Source organism: Heloderma suspectum, chromosome 1, assembly GCF_057233095.1.
Source record: "Heloderma suspectum isolate Gila_16-S chromosome 1, 16-S_ref, whole genome shotgun sequence".
Lineage (NCBI taxonomy): Eukaryota > Metazoa > Chordata > Lepidosauria > Squamata > Helodermatidae > Heloderma > Heloderma suspectum.
Window position 1 is genome coordinate 239,500,995 of NC_139458.1, and position 22,515 is coordinate 239,523,509.

General features: G+C 44.5%; 1 protein-coding gene and 1 long non-coding RNA gene across 3 annotated transcripts in view; one reads left to right on the plus strand and one right to left on the minus strand.

Annotated features, from left to right (window-relative positions):
* Window positions 1–16,526, plus strand: part of LOC146358838 (uncharacterized) — a 46,351-nt gene extending 29,825 nt beyond the window's left edge. The window contains exons 2-3 of the long non-coding RNA XR_014785974.1: window positions 11,002–11,062; window positions 13,200–16,526. This is a non-coding gene — a long non-coding RNA (uncharacterized LOC146358838). The remainder of the gene's footprint in view (window positions 1–11,001; window positions 11,063–13,199) is intronic.
* The window catches only part of EBPL (EBP like), a 32,210-nt gene extending 13,503 nt beyond the window's left edge, over window positions 1–18,707 (minus strand). For both annotated transcript variants that reach the window (XM_084821458.1, XM_084821466.1), the window contains exons 1-2: window positions 18,388–18,707; window positions 11,011–11,080 (exon numbers count right to left, since the gene is read on the minus strand). In XM_084821458.1, coding sequence (XP_084677584.1) covers window positions 11,011–11,080; window positions 18,388–18,594 — 277 coding nt within the window. In that variant the 5' untranslated portion in view covers window positions 18,595–18,707. The remainder of the gene's footprint in view (window positions 1–11,010; window positions 11,081–18,387) is intronic.
* Between the last annotated feature and the right edge of the window lie 3,808 nt (window positions 18,708–22,515).

Here is a 22,515-nt window from a genome sequence, read left to right on the forward strand (position 1 = left end):
CAAAGGCTTTAGCGTAGTCAATGAAGCAGAAATAGACATTTTTCTGGAATTCTCTTGCTTTCTCCATGATCCAGCGAATGTTGGCAATTTGATCGCTAGTTCCTCTGCCTCTTCAAAACCCAGCTTGTACTTCCAGTAGTTCTCGGTTCACATGCTGCTAAAGCCTAGCTTGTAGGATTTTGAGCATCACCTTGCTGGCATGTGAAATGAGCGCAACTGTATGGTAGTTTGAACACTCTTTGGCATTGCCCTTCTTTGGAACTGAAATGTAAACTGACCTTTTCCAGTCTTGTGGCCACTGTTGAGTGTTCCAAATTCGTTGGCATATTGAGTGCAGCACTTGAACAGCATCATCTTTTAGGATTTTAAATAGCTCAGCTGGAATACTGTCATCTCCGCTAGCTTTGTTGTTAGTAATGCTTCCTAAGGCCCACTTGACTTCACTCTCTAGGATGTCTGGCTCAAGTTCAGTGACCGCACTATCATGGCTATCAGGGACATTAAGATCTTTCCTGTATAGTTCTTCTGTGTATTCTTTCCACTTCTTCTTAATCTCATCTGCTTCTGTTAGGTCCCTGCCTTCTTTGTCCTTTATCATGCCCGTCTTTGCACAAAACGTTCCCTTGAGATCTCCAATTTTCTTGAAAAGATCTCTAGTCTTTCCCATTCTGTTGTTTTCCTCGATTTCTTTGCATTGTTCATTTAAGGAGGCCTTCTTGTCTCTCCTTGCTGTTCTCTGGAACTCTGCATTCAACTGGATATATCTTCCCCTTTTTCCCTTGCTTTTTGCTTCCCTTCTTTCCTCAGCTACTTGTAAAGCCTCATCAGACAGCCACTTGGCTTTCTGGCATTTCTTTTTCTTTGGGATGGATTGAGTTGCTGCCTCCTGAACAATGTTACGGACCTCCGTCCATAGTTCCTCAGGCACTCTATCAGGTCTAATCCCTGAAATCTATTCCTCACCTCCACTGTATATTCATAAGGGATATGATTTAGGTCATACCTGAATGGTTTAGTGGTTTTCCCTACGTTCTTCAATTTAAGCTGAAATTTTGCGATAAGAAGCTCATGATCTGAGCCACAGTCAGCTCCAGGTCTTGTTTTTACTGACTGTATAGAGCTTCTCCATCTTTGGCTGCAAAGGACATAATCAATCTGATTTCGATATTGACCATCTGGTGATGTCCATGTGTAGAGTCGCCTCTTGTGCTGTTGGAAAAGAATGTTTGCTATGATCAGCGTGTTCTCTTGGCAAAACTCTATTAGCCTTTGTCCTGCTTCATTTTGTACACCAAGGCCATGCTTGCCTGTTATCCTGATGATTTCTTGACTTCCTACTTTAGCATTCCAATCCCCTATGATGAAGAGGACATCTTTTTTTGGTGTTAGTTCTAGAAGGTGTTGTAGGTCTTCACAGAACCGATCAACCTCAGCTTCTTCAGCCTCAGTGGTTGGGGCATAGACTTGAATTACTGTGATGTTGAATGGTTTGCCTTGGATTCGTACTGAGATCATTCTATCGTTTTTGAGATTGTACCCCAATACTGCTTTTCCCACCCTTTTATCGACTATGAGTGCTACTCCATTTCTTCTAAGGGATTTGCCCATGCTTGTCCATTTTAGTTCGCTGATTCCCAAGATGTCGATGTCCAATCTTGCCATCTCATGTTTGGCCACCTCCAGCTTACCTTGATTCATTGATCTTACATTCCAGTTGTTACTGTGTTGCAAATAAAAAGTTTTTTTTTAAACCATCAGGATCACTTCTACCACATCTTGCCTGGAGATCCAAGGGCTAATGCTTAAGAAAGATTGAGGAAGCTGACCAAGTAGCAACAGCACAGATATCAACACAAGAACTCCCCTGGCAAAGACTATGGAGAAGTCACCAACCTGATAACATGTGTAAAAATGTGGCCTGGGCAGGGACTGAGCTCAACCTTCTGTATGTCATAGCGGTACCATGGCTTTCACTAGACAGTGGGAACAGTTTTCAGTCAAAATGGGAATGCTCTTAGTTGGACTTCTGTATGTGATGATGCAGCAAGTGTAGAGTTTTTACCCATCTGGAGGATGGAAAGAACACCAGCAACTCATTAAGGAGTCATTAAAAGGAATGTTCTCAACCCTTCGAAAACCGTTGGGTTGCAAGGTGGAACTACGAAAGAGGAGATCCCTGTTTCTAGCAATCAAAGTATGAAAAAACATCTCCCATATTTACCTCCCGGACATTACGATCATCAAATTAAGACCTCTGGGTGAGGCAAGAAATTGGTGGCAACCCTTTTGTGGAATGCACTCTTCAGAGAGGCTCACCTGGCACCTACAGTCTTTCCAGCTGTTTATTCTCCCAGGCATTTTAAGAACTGTTTTTAGTGCTTTGGGAATTTTATTCTGCTGCTGGTTTTAATTGTGTTTTATATGCTGAGATGGTTTTATCATTTGCTGGTGGTTTTGTTTTGATTTTATTTTAGTCTGTCTTATTTTATTTTCTTATTTTTTCTTTTTGTTTTTAATGTATTATACAACACCCAGGGAACATCAGTTATTGGGAGGTTTAAAAGTAAATAAAATAAGAAATAAATGATAGCCACTTCAATGGTCATCATCATTAATTGGCAAGTCTTAAGAGTCCATGGTACCTAGCTTTAGACCATGCCTCCTAAATGGGGAACAGTATAATGTGACATGCCTTTTAGCTTCTGCTGCTCCCACTAAGAGGGAGTTAGATTAGGTAGATCCTAAATAGGTACTCTGCCATTTTATGGCGAAATATCTTAAAAGTTTACTACTCTATGAACTGTGGGGTGGGACCTACCTGGCCCATAAGTCTTAAAAGTGGCATGGAAATAGACCTGGAGTGTGTTTCCATACTATCACCTTAACTTCTTTTCCAACTTTGTTGCACTGTTTCCCCAAGCACATTTTCTCTCGCACGTGTTTCCATGTCCCAAAAGGACCCAGTCTATCGTTGTACCCTGGCGGGCTGCACTGTTTCCATGGAGCCCTAATCGCATTATTCTCTTGATGGCTGGGTGGAGCCTTTTTGGAGTGGGTTGGGTCTGCTTACCCCCGTCTCTTTTCCTGCCTCCTCCTATTTCCGATTCCCCCCTTCCTCGTCCCCTCTGCCTCGCTGAAGTTTCCCGCTCTGGCCAGTCTCCTTCTTGCCTTCCCAGCCCTTTTGTTTTGCTTTAGAGAAGGGGCAAAAAATCAAAGCGCTATGTCGGGAGCATCCCTCCCCCCTTTAAACCTTCCTTGTTGCCCCTGAAATGGGGATTTAAAGCGCAACTGTGCATTAATGAAGTGGCAAAAAATCAAAGCGCTGTGTCTGGAGCATCCCACACCCCTTTAAACCTTCTTTCTTGCCCCCAAAACGGGTACTCATGTGTGCATCTTTTCATCTCTGCCTGACTGCTCCCTCCAGGATCATCTCCCCCTCTCCTTCACACAACTTCAGTGTTCCCATCTCCTCGGCCATGTTTCCAGGACAACGGAAGGAGAAGCTAATGGAGGAGTACGGTATTTTTAAAAAGGCTTTCCCCCTCTCCCCCCCTTTCTCCTTTCCTCTGAAAGTCCAGATGCACCTGCATTTCAGGAGCAAGCCTCAGTGAGCACAATAGGAGTTACTTCCAAGTAGACACACGTATGGTTGTGCTGGGAAAGGGGGGGGAGACACAAAGCAGGAAACTAGCCCCCATTTTAACCCAGAGGGCCTAATTGACCACAATGGGAGTTACTTCTGACAAGACAGTAATGGGCTTGTTGTGGGAAAGAGAGCGAAACCAGCCCCCATTTTAACACACAGGATCTCTATTTGGAAGCTGTGAAGGAGTTACGTCCTAAGGCAATGGACTGAAGTCTCGAGATCACGCTTAATCGCATTTAAGGAATTGGGCTTAAAAGTGTGCCATTTCAATTGAGGGGGAATCTCTGTAAGTTCTGATGTAGGCATTCAAAGGCAAGCCTCATTCAGCACAATGGGAGTTACTTCTGAGGAGACACTAATGGGTTTGTTGTGGGAAAGAGAGTAGTAAAGACAAACACAGAATCCAGCCCCCATTGTAACCCTCAGGATAGCTATAACGAAGCTGCTAAGTATTTTCATCCAAAGGCAATTCATTGGAGCCTTGCTTGGTCGCTTAAATGCATTTAAGTGATTGGGCTTTAATGTGTGCCATTTCAATTGAGGGGGAATCTCAGCCTCATCCACAGGTATGGGAGTTACTTCTGAGGAGACACTAATGGGTTAGTTGTGGGAAAGAGACCGAAACCAGCCCCCATTTTAACGCACAGGATCTCTATTTGGAAGCTGTGAAGGAGTTACGTCCGAAGGCAATGGACCAAAGCCTCGAGATTGCACTTAATCCCATTTAAGGAATTGAGAGCTTTGATATGTGACATGTCAATTGAGGGGCTTCTCTGTCATTTCTATGGTCATTGAGAGGGCAAGCCTCATTCAGCACAAAGGGAGAAAACACCCCTTGACTGGGGTCATGGGCTGTGTTCTAGTGCTTATTTGCAATGATGTTTTAAAACTTGGTCCCTCGGCATCCTGCTCCAAAATGGCGATGAAACTTCCGGAAAACAGGGAGGGAAAGGGTTGGGTCACTGAGGTCAGAGTTACACACCCACAAATGCTGCGCTTACATGCCCCATGGGCAGGACTATGATACCGGACCCAGTGCCATTGTAGAAACAGGTCAGTAATGGAGCCGCCATAACCGGGAAAAGTCGGACTATAAGCAGTCTCAGAAGAAGTGGTTTTTCAGCAATAAAATGCGACACTGGGGCTGAATGGCCACAATGTCATGGAACCACAGAGACCCCACAGCACAGGCAGGTTGGAGTAAATTGCTGGTGAAAACACAGCCCTGGAAGCTTCTCAGCCTACAATTCCAAAAATAGTACTGGTCAGAGGCTTTGGGGAGTCAAGGCATTTAGCTAAATGCACAACCTGATCACAAAAGAGTCTAACATATTTTCTGGGTGACATGGGAGTCATCAACCCTCTCATCAGGGGGCAGTTCTGATTAAGCTTCTGAATCACTGTCATCAGAAAAGTAGTAACCAAGCTCCTCCTCAGAAAGAGGGGAGGAGTCAATGACAAGTCATGCATCTGTGGTTCATTTGCTTAAATATGTGCTGCTGGTATAAGTACAAATGGTGAGATTGGTCTCCTGCTATAACCTTCAGGTCAGTGAAGTCAGGAAGTGGAAGGGCAAAGGTAGGGTCCAACGGACAAAAAGTACAAGACTAGGCAACTTAGACCTTTTCTATTTTTTTTTTCCTCTTTCTGATCCTGTTGGCAGATTGTGGGAGGCCTCAATGAATTTTCCCCAAAGTAGGGCTTTGGCATCATTCACTACTGCACAAGGTTAAGAGCCAATGAGGCTCCATAATCTGAGAACACCGGAACTGCTTTCAGATGCTGCAGTTTACTACTTTTTAAGATTTACTTGCCTGAAGATTGTCCTGAAGTTGACTCCGAGGGCTCGGAAATTTTAGGTATGGCACTAAAGGAGCCAAATGCACAGGACCTCAAGACTGGAGATGGGGCTTTGGAAGCCTTTGGTGAAATCCATGGATTTGGAGGTTTAAGGGTTAGAGGACAAAGATTTGGACAGCTTGTGAAACATTGTCAGAAGAAGATATTAGAAGTAGAAGCCAGACAGTGTCCCTGAAAAAGCAGTGGAAAGGGGTGTATGCTTGGAGAAGATACCTACAAGCACACATTTCCACAGTACAGTTTGTAGATGCAGCGGGACTCTAATTTCCCTAGTCTTTTTGGTGAAACTTCAGCAATACTTACTAGTCTCAAAATCACCCTTACTGAGGCAGAACAAACAGAAGTTGTAATGATCCAATTCAGGGATTTTACAGGCGTAATTCAGACACTTTTTGAAAAGAGCTGTATTCACCAGCAAGGCAAGAGTGCTTGCAATGGAGAACAAATTGTGATTTTTCTAGAGAAGAGAAATAACTTCCTCCTCCTACTGCTCTCTGAAATGGTCAAGGGATGGAACTAAGGAGGAAGGTGTTAGCTCCATCCATTCACCCTATGCAAACCATGTTCTGCACATGGGTGAGCTGGTGCTTACAATTTTTTCCAGAACTTTCTAAAAAGGTTCCACTGTCTGTGCAGGTGTACTCCTTTAAGTACACTGAATCCATAAGAAAAACACACACACAAGGAGACCAAAATAACTGTTTTTCCATTCTTACGACTAATGACATGCTCCATTATGTTTTGCATCCACTGAATAATTGTCAAGTGTTCATATAAGGAAAAATATTTTGCCCAAGCAAGTTATCTGTAGAATTTACTTGGTGAAGCAGAATTACCCAGCATTTCAATATCAGCTTATGGCTATTTCAAGAAGTGTACGCAGCCACAAAAATCATTACACAAAAATCAACTCCACAGTTGCAAAATTGTCATGACTGAGCTTCTATAGCTAGACTATTCAAGGGTTGATTCAGTTTATTCATATTTGAAGATACATGTTCCAGAATAAAAATAAAAACATACATCTCCATCAGCCTTAATTTAGTACTCTCATGAAAGATATCTTAGGGTGCAATCCAATTGAGTTTGGAAGCTGATGGGAATCCCATGCAGAGTGAGAGAAGCATGGAGGCGAACTTTGCCTCTGCGCTCCCCTCACTCTGCATTTTAGCTAGGTAGGCATTTTTGCCCAACTAGCTGAGGCATAGGGGAGGGGGAGGGAAGGGGACTGGAGATAGCTCATATCCCTGCTTCCCAAGTCCCCTCCCCCCGGTCCACTAGCATGCCCCCTTTCTCTCCTCTCCGAAGTTGCTTTTGCGGTTCTCTGTGCCAACTGTGAGGGAGTGGAGCACAGAAGCTCAGACTGTCGGATCTCTGACCTCGGATCCAGGAATCTGAAATATCCTATGGCCGCCCAGACTCTGTCTAGGTGCCACAGGATTGCTCTCCCCATGACAAAACAAAATGCAGAATAGTGCCCATTACATTTTCCTGGTAAGATCATCAATACTGAAGAACTTGCTCTGTAGTATAATGATGGGGGACTTCAAGAAAGTTTTTGATATTACATAAAACCATCTCTCCTCAGAAGTTCTGGAGAGTAACTGTGTTAGTCTATTTTAACAAAAACAACAGAACATCCTATAGCACCTTAAAGCAGTGCTGAGCGGAAAATGCCTCCTGACTCCCATTGCCCCATTCACAGACTATGAAAGTGGAAACGCATTTTCAGCCATCGGGGAGTTGGGGAGAATGCTTCAAATTCGGCAGGGCAGGGGGCTTACTGGGAGACGAGCACAGGTGTTTCCATTGCTTCAGTGCTTTTTAAAAGGAAATTTCACTGATGGAGAATGAATTCAACAAGACAATTTTAACCATGAAGAGAGGCACAGAAGATCAATCTTCTGTACAATACAAATTACATAATAAAGCAATACTGATCTTAATATTAAATGTGATTTAAAGAAATTTAGCACTTACATTTAACTAAAAAAGTCCAAATTTCCAAACGTATCATTGTATATATTTTGGAGAGGTTTGCACTCACCTCACTTCATTGGTGGGTAGATCAGGTTTGTCATTTGGGAGAGTTCTAGGAACCAAGGCACAAGTGGCATCGGTGGCGCAGAGCACCTTTTATCAGCTTAGGCTGGTATACCAACTAAGCCCTTATCTGGACAGAGATAGCCTGGCTACAGTTATCCACGCCCTGGTAACCTCTCATCTGGATTACTGCAATGCATTATCTGTGGGGTCATCACTGAAAACGGTCTGGAAACTTCAGCTGATCCAAAATAGTCAGCGAGGTTGTTAATGGGGACTGTTTGATATGATCATATTACACCAGTGCTTCGTGATCTGCACTGGATTCCAGTCCATTTCTGGGGCCAATTCATAGAATCATTGAATGATAGAACAGTAGGGTTGGAAGGGGCCTACAAGGCCATCAAGTCCAACCCCCTGCTCAATGCAGGAATCCAAGTCAGAGCATCCCCAACAGAAGGCTGTCCAGCCTCGTCTTGAATGCCTCCAGTGTGGGAGAGCCCACTACCTCCCTAGGGAATTGGTTCCATACCCTATTGCTCTAACAGTTAGGACGTTTTTCCTGATGTTCAGCTGGAATCTGGCTTCCTGAAACTTGAGCCCATTATTCCGTGTCCTGCACTCGGGGATGATCAAGAAGAGATCCTGGCCTTCCTCTCTGTCACAGCCTTTCAAGTACTTGAAGAGCACTATCATATCACCCCCCAGGCTTCTCTTCTCAAGGCTAAACATGCCCAGTTCTTTCAGTCTCCCTTCATAGGGCTTTGTTTCCAGTCCCTTGATCATCTTTGTTGCCCTCCTCTGAACCCTCTCCAGTTTGTCTGCATCCTTCTTAAAATGTGGTGCCCAGAACTGGACACAGTACTCCAGATGAGGCCTAACCAGTGCTGAGTAGAGGGGAACTAGTACTTCCCAGGATTTGGAAGCTATGCCTCGATTCATGCAGCCCAAAATAGCATTCACCTTTTTTGCAGCCACATCACATTGTTGGCTTATATTCAGCTTGTGATGGACAACAATTCCAAGATCCTTCTCGCTTGTACTGTTGTTGAGCCAAGTATTCCCCATCTTGTAACTGTGCATTTGGTTTCTTTTTCCTAGGTGCAGAACTTGGCATTTGTCCCTATTAAATGTCATTCTGTTGTTTCTGTCCAGCACTCCAGTCTATCAAGATCACTTTGAATTTTGTTTCTGTCTTTCAAGGTATTAGCTATCCTGCCCAATTTTTTGTCATCTGCAAATTTGATCAGCATTCCCTGCACCTCTTCCTCCAAGTCATTAATAAAAATGTTGAAGAGCACTGGGCCCAGGACTGAGCCCTGCGGTACCCCACTCGTTACCTCTCCCCAGTTTGAGAAGGTCCCATTGATAAGCGCTCTTTAAGTCCAATTCTGTAGCCAACTGTAGATCCTCCAGATCGTTGTTTCATCTAGCCCACTTTGAGCTAGTTTGCTCATCAGGATATCACGGGGCACTTTGTTCAAAGCTTTGCTGAAGTTGAGGTATATGATGTCTACAGCATTCCCACAGTCCACAAGAGAGGTTACTTAATCAAAAAATGAGATCAGATTCGTTTGGCAGGATTTGTTCTCGACAAATCCATGTTGGCTTCGAGTAATCACTGCATTGTTTTCAAGGTGCTGACAGATGGATTGCTTTATCATCTGCTTCAGAATTTTCCCAGGGATTGATGTCAGACTGACTGGTCTGTAGTTCCCAGGTTCCTCCTTTTTACCCTTTTTGAAGAGAGGGCCAACATTAACCCTCCTCCAATCATCTGGCACTTCACCCATCCTCCATGATTTCTCAAAGATAATAGACAGTGGTTCTGAGAGTTCTTCTGCCAGTTCCTTTATTACTCTAGGGTGCAGTTCATCTGGCCAAATGCATACCCTGGATTTTAGGAAAGCCAATTTTAATAAACTCAGAACAATGATGAATAAGATCCCATGGCAAGCCACTCTAATGAGAAAAGGAGTCCAAGATGGGTGGGAGTTTTTTAAAAAGGAAATTCTTAAAGGCACAATTACAAACAATTCCAACAAGGAAAAAAAGGTGGAAGACAACGGAAGAAGCCAATGTGGCTTCACAAAAAGCTTAGAGATTACCTGAAACAAAAAAGGACACATATAGGAAGTGGAAGGAAGGCCAAGCTACAAAGGACGAGTACAGGCAGATAGCACAGAACTGCAGGGATGGCGTCAGGAAGGCTAAAGCTGAGAATGAGCTGAGGTTAGCGAGGGATGCTAAAAGCAACAAAACGGTTTTCTTCAGATATGTCCATAGTAAAAGACAGAGGAAAGAAATAGTGGTTCAACTATTCTATGAGGATGGCAAAATGATAACAGATGACAAAGAAAAGACAGAAGTGCTCACTTCCTACTTTGGCTCAGTCTTCTCCTGAAAGAGGGTCTTTGACCCCCCTGGCAAAGGTGAAGTACAGGCTGAAGGGGTAGGATTGCAGCTTGAGATTGATAGGCATATGGTCAAGGAACACATAATTACTCTGAATGAGTTCAAATCATCCCAGAGTGCAGGACATGGAAGAAGTTACAAGAAGCCAGATTCTAGCTGAACAACAGGAAAAAAATCCTGACTGTTAGAGCAATACGACAATGGAACCAATTACCTGGAGGCATTCAAGATAAAGCTGGACAGCCATCTGTCAAGGATGCTTTGACTTGGATTCCTGCACTGAGCAGGAGGTTGAGCTCGATGGTCTTATAGGCCCCTTCCAACCGTACTATTCTGTTTCTATGATTCTATGATTCTGACCTTGGAGTCCAGAAACAGTGCTCCCCACCCCCTCATGAAAGGCATGGTTCTCTCCATGCCGGCTATGTCTCCATGCTCAGAAACAGAGCATGAAGATGGGGAAAAGGGGCAGTCCCAGAGATGGATGGGGAGGAGACTGTGGAAGCTGTGTTACGCAGCCTCCTATGTGCCACGCAGCCTCTTTCCCTCCCCAAAGCCACAGTTAGACTGGCAAAATTGCCTGTCTAGCCAAAAATGCAGGGCGGCTGGAATATGGAGGCAAGGATCGCCTCCGTGCTCCAGCGGCCCTCCAGTGGATACTTGGCAGCCCCCAACTTAGGAAGATGCCAACTATCTCAATAAGATTGCACCCTAAAGCTTTTAAAATTTTGCCTTCACAATATTTTAAGTCAAAGCAATGAAGTTAGAAACTATTTAAACATATGAAAGTTGAGCTTCACAGAAACATTCCAGAAGTTTGTAGATTCTGCAGGAATGCTTCAAGGGTCATCTACACTACAGTAACATTCTCTACCAATTTGCTTAATACTGCTGGGTTTTGAAGAAAAGAATATCCATTTTATAAAACTCAATACAACACCGTTCAAGATAAAATATGAAAACTTCTAATGAATTCTAGAGCATCTGATGAATATTAGAATTTGTATCTTGACAGCATGTTTATGTTTCTTTTTCAGAATACTTACACAATGAAGCAATTATGTTGTCTGATTTTTCAACACTTCCCACCAGAGACAGGTAAACAAATGAACCTTCCTGTGGGCAAAAAGTGAACAATCTATATAATATTACTTAATAGTGACATGTCTGTTACTAGGACAGTGTGTGAGGAGGGACACTGTACATCTGTGGTGTCCCTGTTAGTAGAGACTGATCACCCAGCATTAGGATTTGGCAGGTTTTACCTCCATCACAACATTGTCCCTAAGTACAGTATTTCAGTTTTCCCATCTGAATTAACAGCAACATCTGCTTACACTGAAGAAAGTAAAGGAGCCCCATTGGGTGACAGCCTAACTTGCTCCTGCCAACCCCAGAGCCTGGGATGAGATATGTTTCATCATTGCTTAACTATCCCAGATTGTAGCCCATTTACTTTGTCCCACAGAATTTCATGAGAGCCATTGACAACGGAGCCAGCCCCATCTGCCCAAGGGAGCAAACCTATGGCCACTACACAGAGGCTAGATAGCGATAGGATTTTTCATTTTCTGGGAACCATGCTCGGAGCAGTGCTCCGAGGTCGGTTCCCAGAAAACCACCTCCCTCCCACTCCCCTGCCGCCTCGTAGGCGGAGTGGTTTGTCCCCAGCTTCGCACTTGTAAGAGCAGTGCAGAGCGGGGGAAAAGGGAGTGTTCCTGGGGGTGGGGAAGGGAGGGGATGGTGGAAGCACTGTTACAACGCTTCCTGTGTGCTATCCAGCCTCCCCAACCCCCGCCCCACCGCTCTGAGGCACCCTGAAATCGGCTGTCTAGCCATAAATGCTGGGCAGCCGGAGCACAGAGGAGAAGATCCCCTCTGCACTCCACCTGCCCTGCATTGAATAGACGGTCACCTTCAAGTTCGGAGGAGGCCAACTATCCCCATAGGACTGCATCCTAAGTTAATGTGCCCACTTCTGCACTAACATTGGCATCCTGTGCCCCCTTCTCACATTATTTACATAGTGTGGGAGCCAGTACAGCAGGGGTGGGCAGAAGGTAGATCTCCAGATGTTTTAGACTTCAACTCCCAGAAGCCCCTGCCACCATAGCCAATGCTCAGGAATGCTCAGAGTTCAAATCCAAAACATCTGGATATCTACTTTCTGCCCACCCCTGCACTACGGTGCAGCTCCTCCTCATACCAATATTGCCATTGAGCAGAAGCTGGATTATGTGATCCTGAACTTCTGATATTTGAGTGGCATGAGAAACAGCTAAGCTGAGCTGCAACAAAAGGAGCAATTTGCAGGGCCTCTGCAGTTAGAAGAGGTTAAGTATGTGACTGAGAATATGAGGAGTGAGAAAGCTCTGGGGCCAGATGGTTTCCCTATAGAATGGTATAAGGTGCACTTAGGGTGCAATCCTATGTAGATTGCCAGCAGCCTCTGAATGTGGAAGCTGCCGAGTATCTAATGCAGGGCAGGAAGACAGCAGAGACTCCATCCATGCTGCATTTCTTCTAGATGGGCAATTTCACCCATCTAGCAGCTGTGCCTTGGAGGGGGAGAGAAGGAGGCTGGGAAGGCCATACGATACATCGTATTGCAGCTGCCCCAATATCCTGCCCTCCCTGGCCCTGTGAACACCATTTCCCCATCTCTATGCTCTGTTTTCCAAGCGCGGAGAGGTTGCCAACGCAGTTCTCTCTGCACTGGCTATGACTGGGGAGGGGAAGAGGGATTTTCTGGATCCACAGTCCGAGCCCTGTGTCTGACCTCGGAGCCAGGAAACTGGACTATCCTATGCCACCCCTGCAGACTGCGTCTGGGGGCATAGGATCACTCCCTCTGACCTTTTTGACTCCTAAGCTTTTCTGTCTCTACCATAAGCCTTTGGAATCAGGAATTTTACCAGTCTCTTTATATTATGCTTCTATATCAGTTATCTCTAAATCTAGCACAGACAATGCCAACTTTGCAAATTATAGGCCAATTTCTTTAATACGGATGCTGAAATATTAATGGCAATTCTGGCTAATAGACTTTGGTGTGTGATACATACATTAGTGCTTCCTGATCAAGTAGGATTTATTCACCAGAGACAGGGAATGGATAATTTAAGGCTTGCAGTAAATCTGGTTGCTTTGAATTCTAAAAGAATGGACTTGGCTACTAATATTTCACTTGATGCTGAGAAAGCATTTGACAAATTCTATTTTTATATTTTACCAGGGCATCTGCTTCCGGATTCTTTGCAGGATTAAGATCACAAGCTTCTCCCTTTTTTTCCAGGGATTTCCTTTCTCTGCAAGTTCTATATGATTCAGCCACGAGATGGCACTGTGGCATAGCTGCAGTTATAGTGCAACTCTAATTACACAGAGCAATCCAAGCCGCCATTTTAAAGTAGTGCATTTTCCCTGTTACAAATAAAGTCGCAGCAATGGTCACAAAGCACAGGAGAGCTTGACGTTGTCATGTAAAGGACCCATAAACTTCCATGAGTATCAATCTGGATCGTTGGATAAAAGCCTGATGTAGAGAAGCCCTATGTTTGTGGCCTTAGAAAAACTGGATTTCCACAGGCATTTTTAAGATGGTTCTGAAGTCTACATCTCTCTCCTCTGTCATGACTGATGACAAATGGAATTATTTTTAGGTTTTTTTAGTTTGGAGCCAGCACAAGGCAAAACTGTCCTCTGTATCCCTTGACATTTGATTTGTGCTTGGAATGCTTTGCATGTCCAATTAGGCAAAGTTTTGTCCATGAGCAGCTTGAGTATAAAACGGCTTTATACACTGTTGTTTTGTTGATATTCATCAGTAAGTTACCAGTCTTCTATACCAAAATTATTCTTTTTCAATTTTTTTACTGTAAACTTTAACAAAACTAAACTAACCGAAAACATAACAAAACCACAAAAAAGGACAAAAGAAAAATAAATAAAATAAAATATATTCTAAAATACTTAAATTCAAATATTACAATATTCGAGAAAGAGGAAAAAAGGAGAAAAATAGGTTACACATAAACTTCAGTAAAAGCAGACCAAATATCCACATATAAGTCCATCTGCAAGTTACTTCTATATACCACTTTTTCAAATGTTACAAGTGTTGTTAAGTCCTCAGTCCATTAGGCAGTGAGCTTTTATCCTTCCAATATCATAATATCAGTATTTTAGCAACCAAAAGGGCACAAAAAATCAATTTATGCTGACCATGTATTAGATTCCAAGAAGCAGGTAAGTAATTTAAAAGAACATTTACATCAGTAAATATTAAAGAGCTTTCCAATACAAAATTTATCCGTATAATTCCTTCCTCTCAAAAGGAGGCAACCATTGGGCATTTCCAAAACATATGAATAAGAGAAGCATTGACTGCATTACCTCTCCAACAGTGGTGTCCAACAGACCTGAAACAAAGGTTTTTGCTGAATAAGGCATAACTAAAGATCCATTGAAATGTCCAATATAAACGCCAAGGTGGCAGTCCATTGATCAAACAAAATAGGATGTTCCCATTCTCTGTTCCATTCCTGCTATAAACCACTTGTATCGTATTTATTCATTGATAATGTTTGTAAACATGAATCGCAGATCGATATATCTGATCAGCTTCAATAAGTATTTCCAATAGTGAAGGAGACTCCGAAGCAGTAAAAGCAGCAGGACCAAATCTGGATACCAGCAAATGTTTCAACTGCAAGTACTGCCATTCCACTGTAGCAGGCAAATCAAATTGATCTCACAAAGTTGAAAATAACAAAAACTCATCATCAACCCCCACCAATTGATCCAGGGTAAAGATCATCTTACCTGTCCAGGTCTGCCATAAAAACATTTTCTTGCCAATTCTTAAATCTGGATTTCCCCATAAAGTCAGTTTAGCATGGGAAAATGGCTCAAACTGCAATTGACGTGACATTATACACCAGACTTCCCTAACTGCCAAAATTGTGGGAGGAGCTCTGTCTACCTTGATATGACGAGAACCTAATGCTATCCATTTAAAGAAAGGATCCAGACAAGAAGATTCCAATACTGACCACAGAGGAAAATCTAATTTGAGTGGAAAAGACCAAAATTTAGTGGAGGTCAGCAAATAGGTCTGATAGTACCTAGAAAACCAAACCCGCCTTCATTAATTGGAAGTTGCATCCTTTTTAAATATATTCTTGGTGAAGAGGAACCCCAGAAGAATTTATGAAACAAAGCATTAAGGTTTTGGAAATATTTGCCAGGTATAAGTATATGGATCCCATGTATAACATTAATAATTTGAGGTATGGTATTCATCTTAAGCGTATTCACCTTACCCCATAAACTCAACTTTAAAGATGCCCATTGATCTATATCTCGTGAGATATCACGAATCAACTTGTTTACATTTAACCTAATCATTTGAGATATACCTCTAGGAATAATTATTCCCAAATAAGTAATAAACTCTGGGCACCGTCAAAATTGCCAGTTGGCTGATACACTAGAGTATAACCTATCTCCAATCGGCATTATTTCCGACTTTGACCAATTAATTGAATAGCTGAATTCACCAAAAGTATTAATCAATTTCATCAAAGCTGGAACCGACGACTGGAATCTCAAGATAAACAACAAAAACTTATCAGCATAAAGGCTAATTTTGAATTCTAAACCAAAATGGACAAATCCATGAATTTCTACACCAAAATTATAAGACTGATACCTTTCATATACTTTCGGGTTACACTATTAAGGGCGCAATCTTATGGCTGCTAGTCAGCAGCTAGATGGCCATAGGATTGGTCGGTTCTCAGAGAACGGACCTCCGCCCCCTCCCGTACTGCCTCATAGGCAGCGCGGATCAGCCCTGTGCTTGGAAGAGCAGCCCGTAGTGGGGTTAACAGAGCATTCCTGGGGGTGGGGTGGTCAGAAGTGCTGGTATAATACTTCCTATGTGTCATTCGGCCTCTCCTCCCTGCACTCCGAGGTCCTGCACCTAGACAGCCGAAATCAGCTGTCTAGCTGTGAAAGCAGGGCAGTGGGAGTGCAGAAGGGATGTGCTCCTCACCACTCCTCCCGCCCCACAGTGGATAGGCGGTTGCCCCCAGGGTCGGAGGGGACCGTCAATCCCCATAGCTAATTGGTCAAAATCTGAATTAACGCCTGTAGGTGGTATCAAGACACCAAATGTAGTTACTAAATGGCAATTTCATTGGTGTCCAAAAGTGAAAAAGTATCTTGGTATATTAGTGCCTGGAGATATTTCTATGGTTAAAGTAAATGTAAGTATGCTACTGGTGGAAATATCTCTTGACTTAGAAAGATGGCCACTGCTTAATTTAAGTACTTGGAGTAATGTTAACATAATTAAGATGAATGTCTTGCCATGGGTAATTTATGTACTGTGCAGTATTCCTCTATACACTCTCCCAACATAGTTTCAAAGATGTTATGCAGCATTTCAGAACGGGGGGGTCCCTCCCCATTTTTCACTGAAGAGGATGCAACTGCTGATCAAGAAGAGAGGATTTAATTTTCCACGTCTTAGTTTATTTAATAAGGCTTTTTTTTTTTTTAACTGGTACCAATAATTGGAAAACAACTTTTTCTTTAATACTCCTCCATGGCTTGTTTTGGAGCCAACTTATCTGGCACCTCTTCTGGCTGGATGGCATTAGGATCTGAATCTATTAAAAAGAAAGGAATAGCTCCACTAACAATTTTAGTAGTGAGACAGACTTGACATGCAATGTCTCGTCAGCTGCAGTTTGATCCATATTCCCATGCTAAATTAACTTTATGGGAGAATCCAGTCTTGAAAATAGAGAGACGTCCTTTTATATGGAGGAATTAGGTTGATAGTGAAATTTATACTTCAGATCAGTTAATACGCTCAGCCGATGAGTTTTTACCCTCTTCAGTATTGTGGATTAGATATCACTTACTGTGTAGTGCTAGTTGGCAGTGTATTCAGCTACAGCATTTGTTGGCGTCTATGGGCAGAATCCAATGCTGCCCAGCCACTGGTGGAGCAGGCTGCTGATTCTGGTCCATGTGCGGCCAGCTCCACCACTTCCGGTCTGCAAGTAGCCCCTACCACTTGCGGAACTGTGATTCAGCGCCTCGAGAGGCAAGCCCCCAAACAAGCAGAAATGCTTGTTTCTGGAAGGGGGCAGATCAGCACAGCTCCAACCAAGCAGCACCCTTCTAGAAACAAGCATTTCCACTTGTTGGGCAGCTTGCTTCTTGGAGCGCTAAACTGTAGTTCTACAAACAGTAAGAGCTGCTTGTGGACCGGAAGTGGCAGAGCTGCCAGGTGCGGACCAGAATTGGCAGCCAGCTCCGCCGGGGTGGATTCTGCCCTATATTTGGGCCATTGGTAATGTATACTTTGGCACTGTACACTGTTGGAGGAACTGTTTCGTTACAGAAAGCTAGGCCTATAATAGTTGTTTATGTCTTTGGAATGTAATAAGGTAGATGTTCAGAATGTCAGAGAGGAATGGAATAAGGAGTCAAAATGCTTAGCTTCCACATGTACTATTTCTGTAGATTTAAAATTGAGGCTGATTCAACAAAAAATGATGTTTCACATATATTGGACACCACAGAAGCTTGTTAAGAAGCTGGCTAGCTCTGCCAGGTGCTGGCGACGTAAGAGGACAATACCTAATTGAGGCATATGATGACAGCATGTCCCATAGCAGCTTCTTTTTGGGTGGAAGTTATTACTCATATAAATTTTGTTCTTGAAAAATCTCATAATAGCGGATGTTCATGTGCTTTCAGATTGCATCCCTGTGATGTGGGGATTAAGAGATGGACAGCAAAAGTGAATACTGAGAGCCCTTACAACTGCAAAGAAACTTATACTTCAAGTTTGGAAGATAAACATCCACTACCTATCATTCAATAGACTGAAGATGTTACTGCTGTCACTACATTTGAACGTATCTCCTATATCTGTCAATCTCATATGAATACTTATTTAGATATATAGACTGCTTATATTAACGTATATATTTGAAACAGAAGTATTAAGTCCTTCTTTTCCCCTTTTTATTTTTTTTTAAATTAAGGGTGATGTAAATGATGGCGTATAGTTATGCCTTACGTTACGTTCTTCCTTCTTTTCCTTCCGTAGCCCCCCGCTTGTTTGTTTAAATTTAATCCATGCAGGGTTAAACGCTCCTAGTTATCTGAACAAGTGTGGCTCAGAACAAACCCAAGTGCTGCGAAGATCTGAAGAAATGACAGGGCCAAGTGAGTCTCTCCTCCGCCTGAACAAAGCCCAAACAATCTCAAAGCGCCGATGGCGAGCGAGCCTCCTGGTAATCCAGGCAGCACCAGTATCTCCCCGTGAGGGGCGGCGGCCTCTTCCCTTCCAGGCGCGGCCCCGGAGCTTCCCCGCTCCCTCCACCCCGGACTCTCACCAGAGCGCCATGGACCAGGACGTCGTAGCACAGCCAGCTCAAGACCCAGCAATCCACTCGGGGGGCCCCGTTGCGTCGGCCGAGCCACCAGCCCACGGCCCAGCCCAGGCCTAGCGGGGCTGTGCACGCCGCCAACGACATTCCCGACGCCTGGCTGAACCGGGCCGCTGCCTCGGCTTGAAGCGCCTCAGCCTCGGCCGCCGCCATCTCCAGCAGCCGGAGCGAAAGCGCCGGGCCCGAGCCGCCGCCCCTCCCGCTGCCGCGCGCCCGGACGACGATCCCCCTGGCGTCTGCTGCTGCCGCTTATCGATTGCAGCAGAGCTCCGTCTGTGCCGCCCCCTTCCCTTTATCCACCGGCGTTTAATCCGGCCTCCTCTATAACCGCGAATATAATTCGCCTCGGGAAGAGTAAGGACGGACGTGCAGAAGATGGGAGAACGGGAGGGGGCCTAGGCTGGAAAGAAAGGAAGGGGGCCTGCTGAAGGGGGGACTTTGGGATGGGCTCCTTGAGGCAAGGGAAGAGGCTGCTTAATTTTATTCTGATTAATGCAGTGTTAAAAGGGGTGCAAGTGGGTGTTGTCAGTCCTTTGAAGGTGGCGGAGTGGATTAAAAAGGCAGTTGGGGATATTGTGAGAATTAGGCAGAGGCAATGATGTCATCAATCGAGGGTGCAATCCTATGCAAGTTTAGATGGAGAAAAGGCCTACAACTCCCAGGATGCCTTAGCCAGCATAGGGGCATGCTGGGAGTTGAAGGCCTTTTCTCTGTCTAAACCTGCATAGGATTGCACCCTAATAGAGTGTAAAAATAAGAACTAAGAAACGAAGCTACTAAAACATAAAGCATTTGGGAAAACCATAGCAATGTGCCATTTGCCTTGATTTATGGCAGAGAAAAGAGGGATTCTTGAGCACCTTTTGGGAGTTCCTGAGGTTGATGTTAAATGGTCGCAGCAGCTGGACAATATATGCAGCAGAGTAGAGCTGCTGTTTCTGTATCTCCCCTCTCTCCATGGTACAAACACAGCTCTCAGTGGAGAAGGAGAAAGCTGATATTGACTTATAGCATGTGAAGAAGGAACAGCTTGCTACTTTCATGGTTGAACTTATACATTGTATGGCTCAAATAGAGATAAAAATTCCAAATACGTGATGTTTTTGAAACTAGCAGAGCTGGAGCTGGGTAATTTTTTCTGTGGAGCAAGTTTGTGAGCTTAGAGCAGAAGAGAGCAACTTTTGGCCCTCCACATGTTTTGGCCTACGACTCCTATTATCCCTGACCATTGGCTATGCTGGCTAAGGCTGATGAGCTGTAGGCCAAAATATGTGGAGCACCACAAGGTGCCCACCCCTGCCTTAGAGTCCCCTGAGACATAACATGAATGACCTTGGCATATTAAGTTGGAATGCACAGAGATTAGTGGCAGATGGCTAGGAGCTAGAGCATTTCCCAGTCTGCACTAGCATTTTATCCTGATACTGTAATGGCTGGCTCACTCATGTAGCACATGGCACACTCCCCAACCCACTGTCCTGAAACTATTTCTTCAATATTCTCTCTCTCTCTCTGTCTCTCTCTCTCTCTCACACACACACACACCCCATACTTTTCTGACATGGGGAGGATTGTAGTTTCCATGCGGTACCAAATCATGTTTGTTCCAGTCTAGCAGTATTATAACTCTAACTGGTGAAGCTGTATAACCTCCCCCACCCCTTTCTCCTCCTCCTCTTTCATCATATAGATTTTGACTCTGGAGCTCCCTCTGATTGCTTGGACACAGCCTGCCTTCCTGCAAGCAGGGCTGGGGATGCTGCATCGCCTTCAGATGCCATAGAAGAGCAAGATGAAAAAAGAAAAGGAGGGAAGGAACAAAATTAAAACCAAAGAAGTGCATCCCTTTACCCAGTGGGATCACAGTCTTCAAACAGTTATTTTCTAAAAGAAGAGGTTCTGGGTTCCTACAAAGGAAAGCTGTCTTGTGTGAGCTGACCTCAGGACCAGGGAGGGAGAGATTTGCAGGAAAATCCATGGTTTTGGTGGTGGGGAGGAGATGGCTATATAGGTGCACAGTAAAATATGCTGATGACACCCAGCTCTACCTCTGCAGGTGAGGCAGTGGCTGTTCTGAACCAGTGACTGGGTGCAGTAATGGACTAGATAAGGGCCAGTAAACTGAAACTCAATCCAGACAAGATGGAGCTACTGTTAATGGGTGGTTTTCCCGGCTAGGTGATGTTCAACCTGTTCTGAATGGGGTTGCACTCCCCTAAGGGATGAGGTTTGTAATTTGGGGGTGCTCCAGGGCCCAAAACTGTCACTTGAGGCACAGGTAAACTCAGTGGCACGAAGCATCTCTTATCAGCTTAGGCTGGTATACCAACTAAGCCCTTATCTGGACAGAGATAGCCCAGCTACACTTATCCATGCTCTGATAACTTCTCATCTGGATTACTGCAATACGTTATATGTGGGATTGCCTTTGAAAACAGTCCGGAAACTTCAGCTGGTTCAAAACAGGGCAGCAAGATTGTTAACAGGGACTGGCCAACAAGATCATATTATGCCAGTACTTTTTCCTGCAGTGGAAGAGGATATCCTTATCTGGGTTGCTCCTCCCACTTGCTCTGATAGGCAGGAATATGCAAATTAACCGAATTGCCTTCTCGCGGGGGAGCGCAACCTACCTCCAGTTTCGTTTTCTGCCTCAGCTCCCAGCAGGTTGCTGGAGTAGCTCCTCTAGCACTCCAGCCCCTTATCGCTATGGTTTGCCTCACTTTTTCCTTATTTTCTTCCTCTCTGCCCTTCTTTACCTTCTCCCTTAGTTTCCGAAACAAAAACTTTCCCCCCTCTTTTTTGAGTTAGGAGCTTTTCTAATTACAGAAGTGGCCAGGCCTGCGCCTGCAATGCCTGATTTCACCTTGGAAATAGAGAGGCCTGGAATGCCAAGGGGCTCCTTTCTGGAACCTCAAGAAAGGGCCACGGGAGCTCGAGGAGCAAGTCTGTCCACCCGGATGAGACGCCTCCTGGCACCATCCAGCTACAGGCCAAAGCAGGGCCTGTCCTCCTCAGCACAGGCGGGCCTAGTAGGAGCAAGGCGGGCCTGGCGCGGTATCGTATCCTGACCCTGGAGGGCTCAGAACAGGTAAGTTCCAAGGGGCCTGTATCCCAGCAAACTGCCTTCAATTCGCCCCTACTTCTGATCATTGACAGCCAAGCCCTTCAGCTGAAGTTCTGCTGATGGATCCAGCAGATCATTGCAAGGGAAGGAGTCTCCCTGAATATCCCCAATAGCAACTCAGTGCTTGGAATAAGTCCTCTGGCCTTTCCTCAGAGCCAACTGGTGCAAGCATTGGAGAGATAACAGGGGCTAGGGGAGGGCATTATCTTTTCTCCTCCCACTTCCCCCCAGTCAGGCATTGAGGTTGTCCCTCTGCCAGTGCCCTGCCACCATTTCCATTCCCATCTTTTTCAGTGCAGCTGCCACTGTGGGCAGACCACATGGAATGAACAGGCTGATCCCCTCTCTCCACACATCTCCAAGGCCAGCCTATTCTGCAAAGGGCAGCAAACGCAAGCCCATACAGGGTGGGGATCCATACATCCAGCCTCCAGATCACTGAATTCAGAGACAGTTATTTCTTCATTCCTGTCTGAGCCCAGAGTATGGGAAACAAACAGAACGAACTTGAACTCTTAATACAGGAGGGAAATTATGACTTGATAGGTGTAACTGAGACTTGGTGGGATGACTCCTATGACTGGAATACAGCCATTGAAGGATATAACTTGTTCAAAAAGAACAGGAGGAACAGAAAGGGAGGTGGGGTTGCACTGTATGTGAAAAATACATATCTCTGCACAGAAATACAGGAGGATGCGCTTGATAGCCCCATCGAGAGCATCTGGGTTAAAATAAATGGAGCAAAGAATAAAAGGAACATGGTGGTTGGAGTCTACTACCAGCCACCCAATCAAGGAGAAGACGAGGATGAAACTTTTGAAAAGCAAATAGCCAAAGTTTCAAGGAAGGATGATGTTGTAGTAATGGGGGACTTCAATTTCCCCAATATTTGTTGGGAGACAAATTCTGCAAAACATGGCCCCTCCAGGAAATTCCTGACTTGT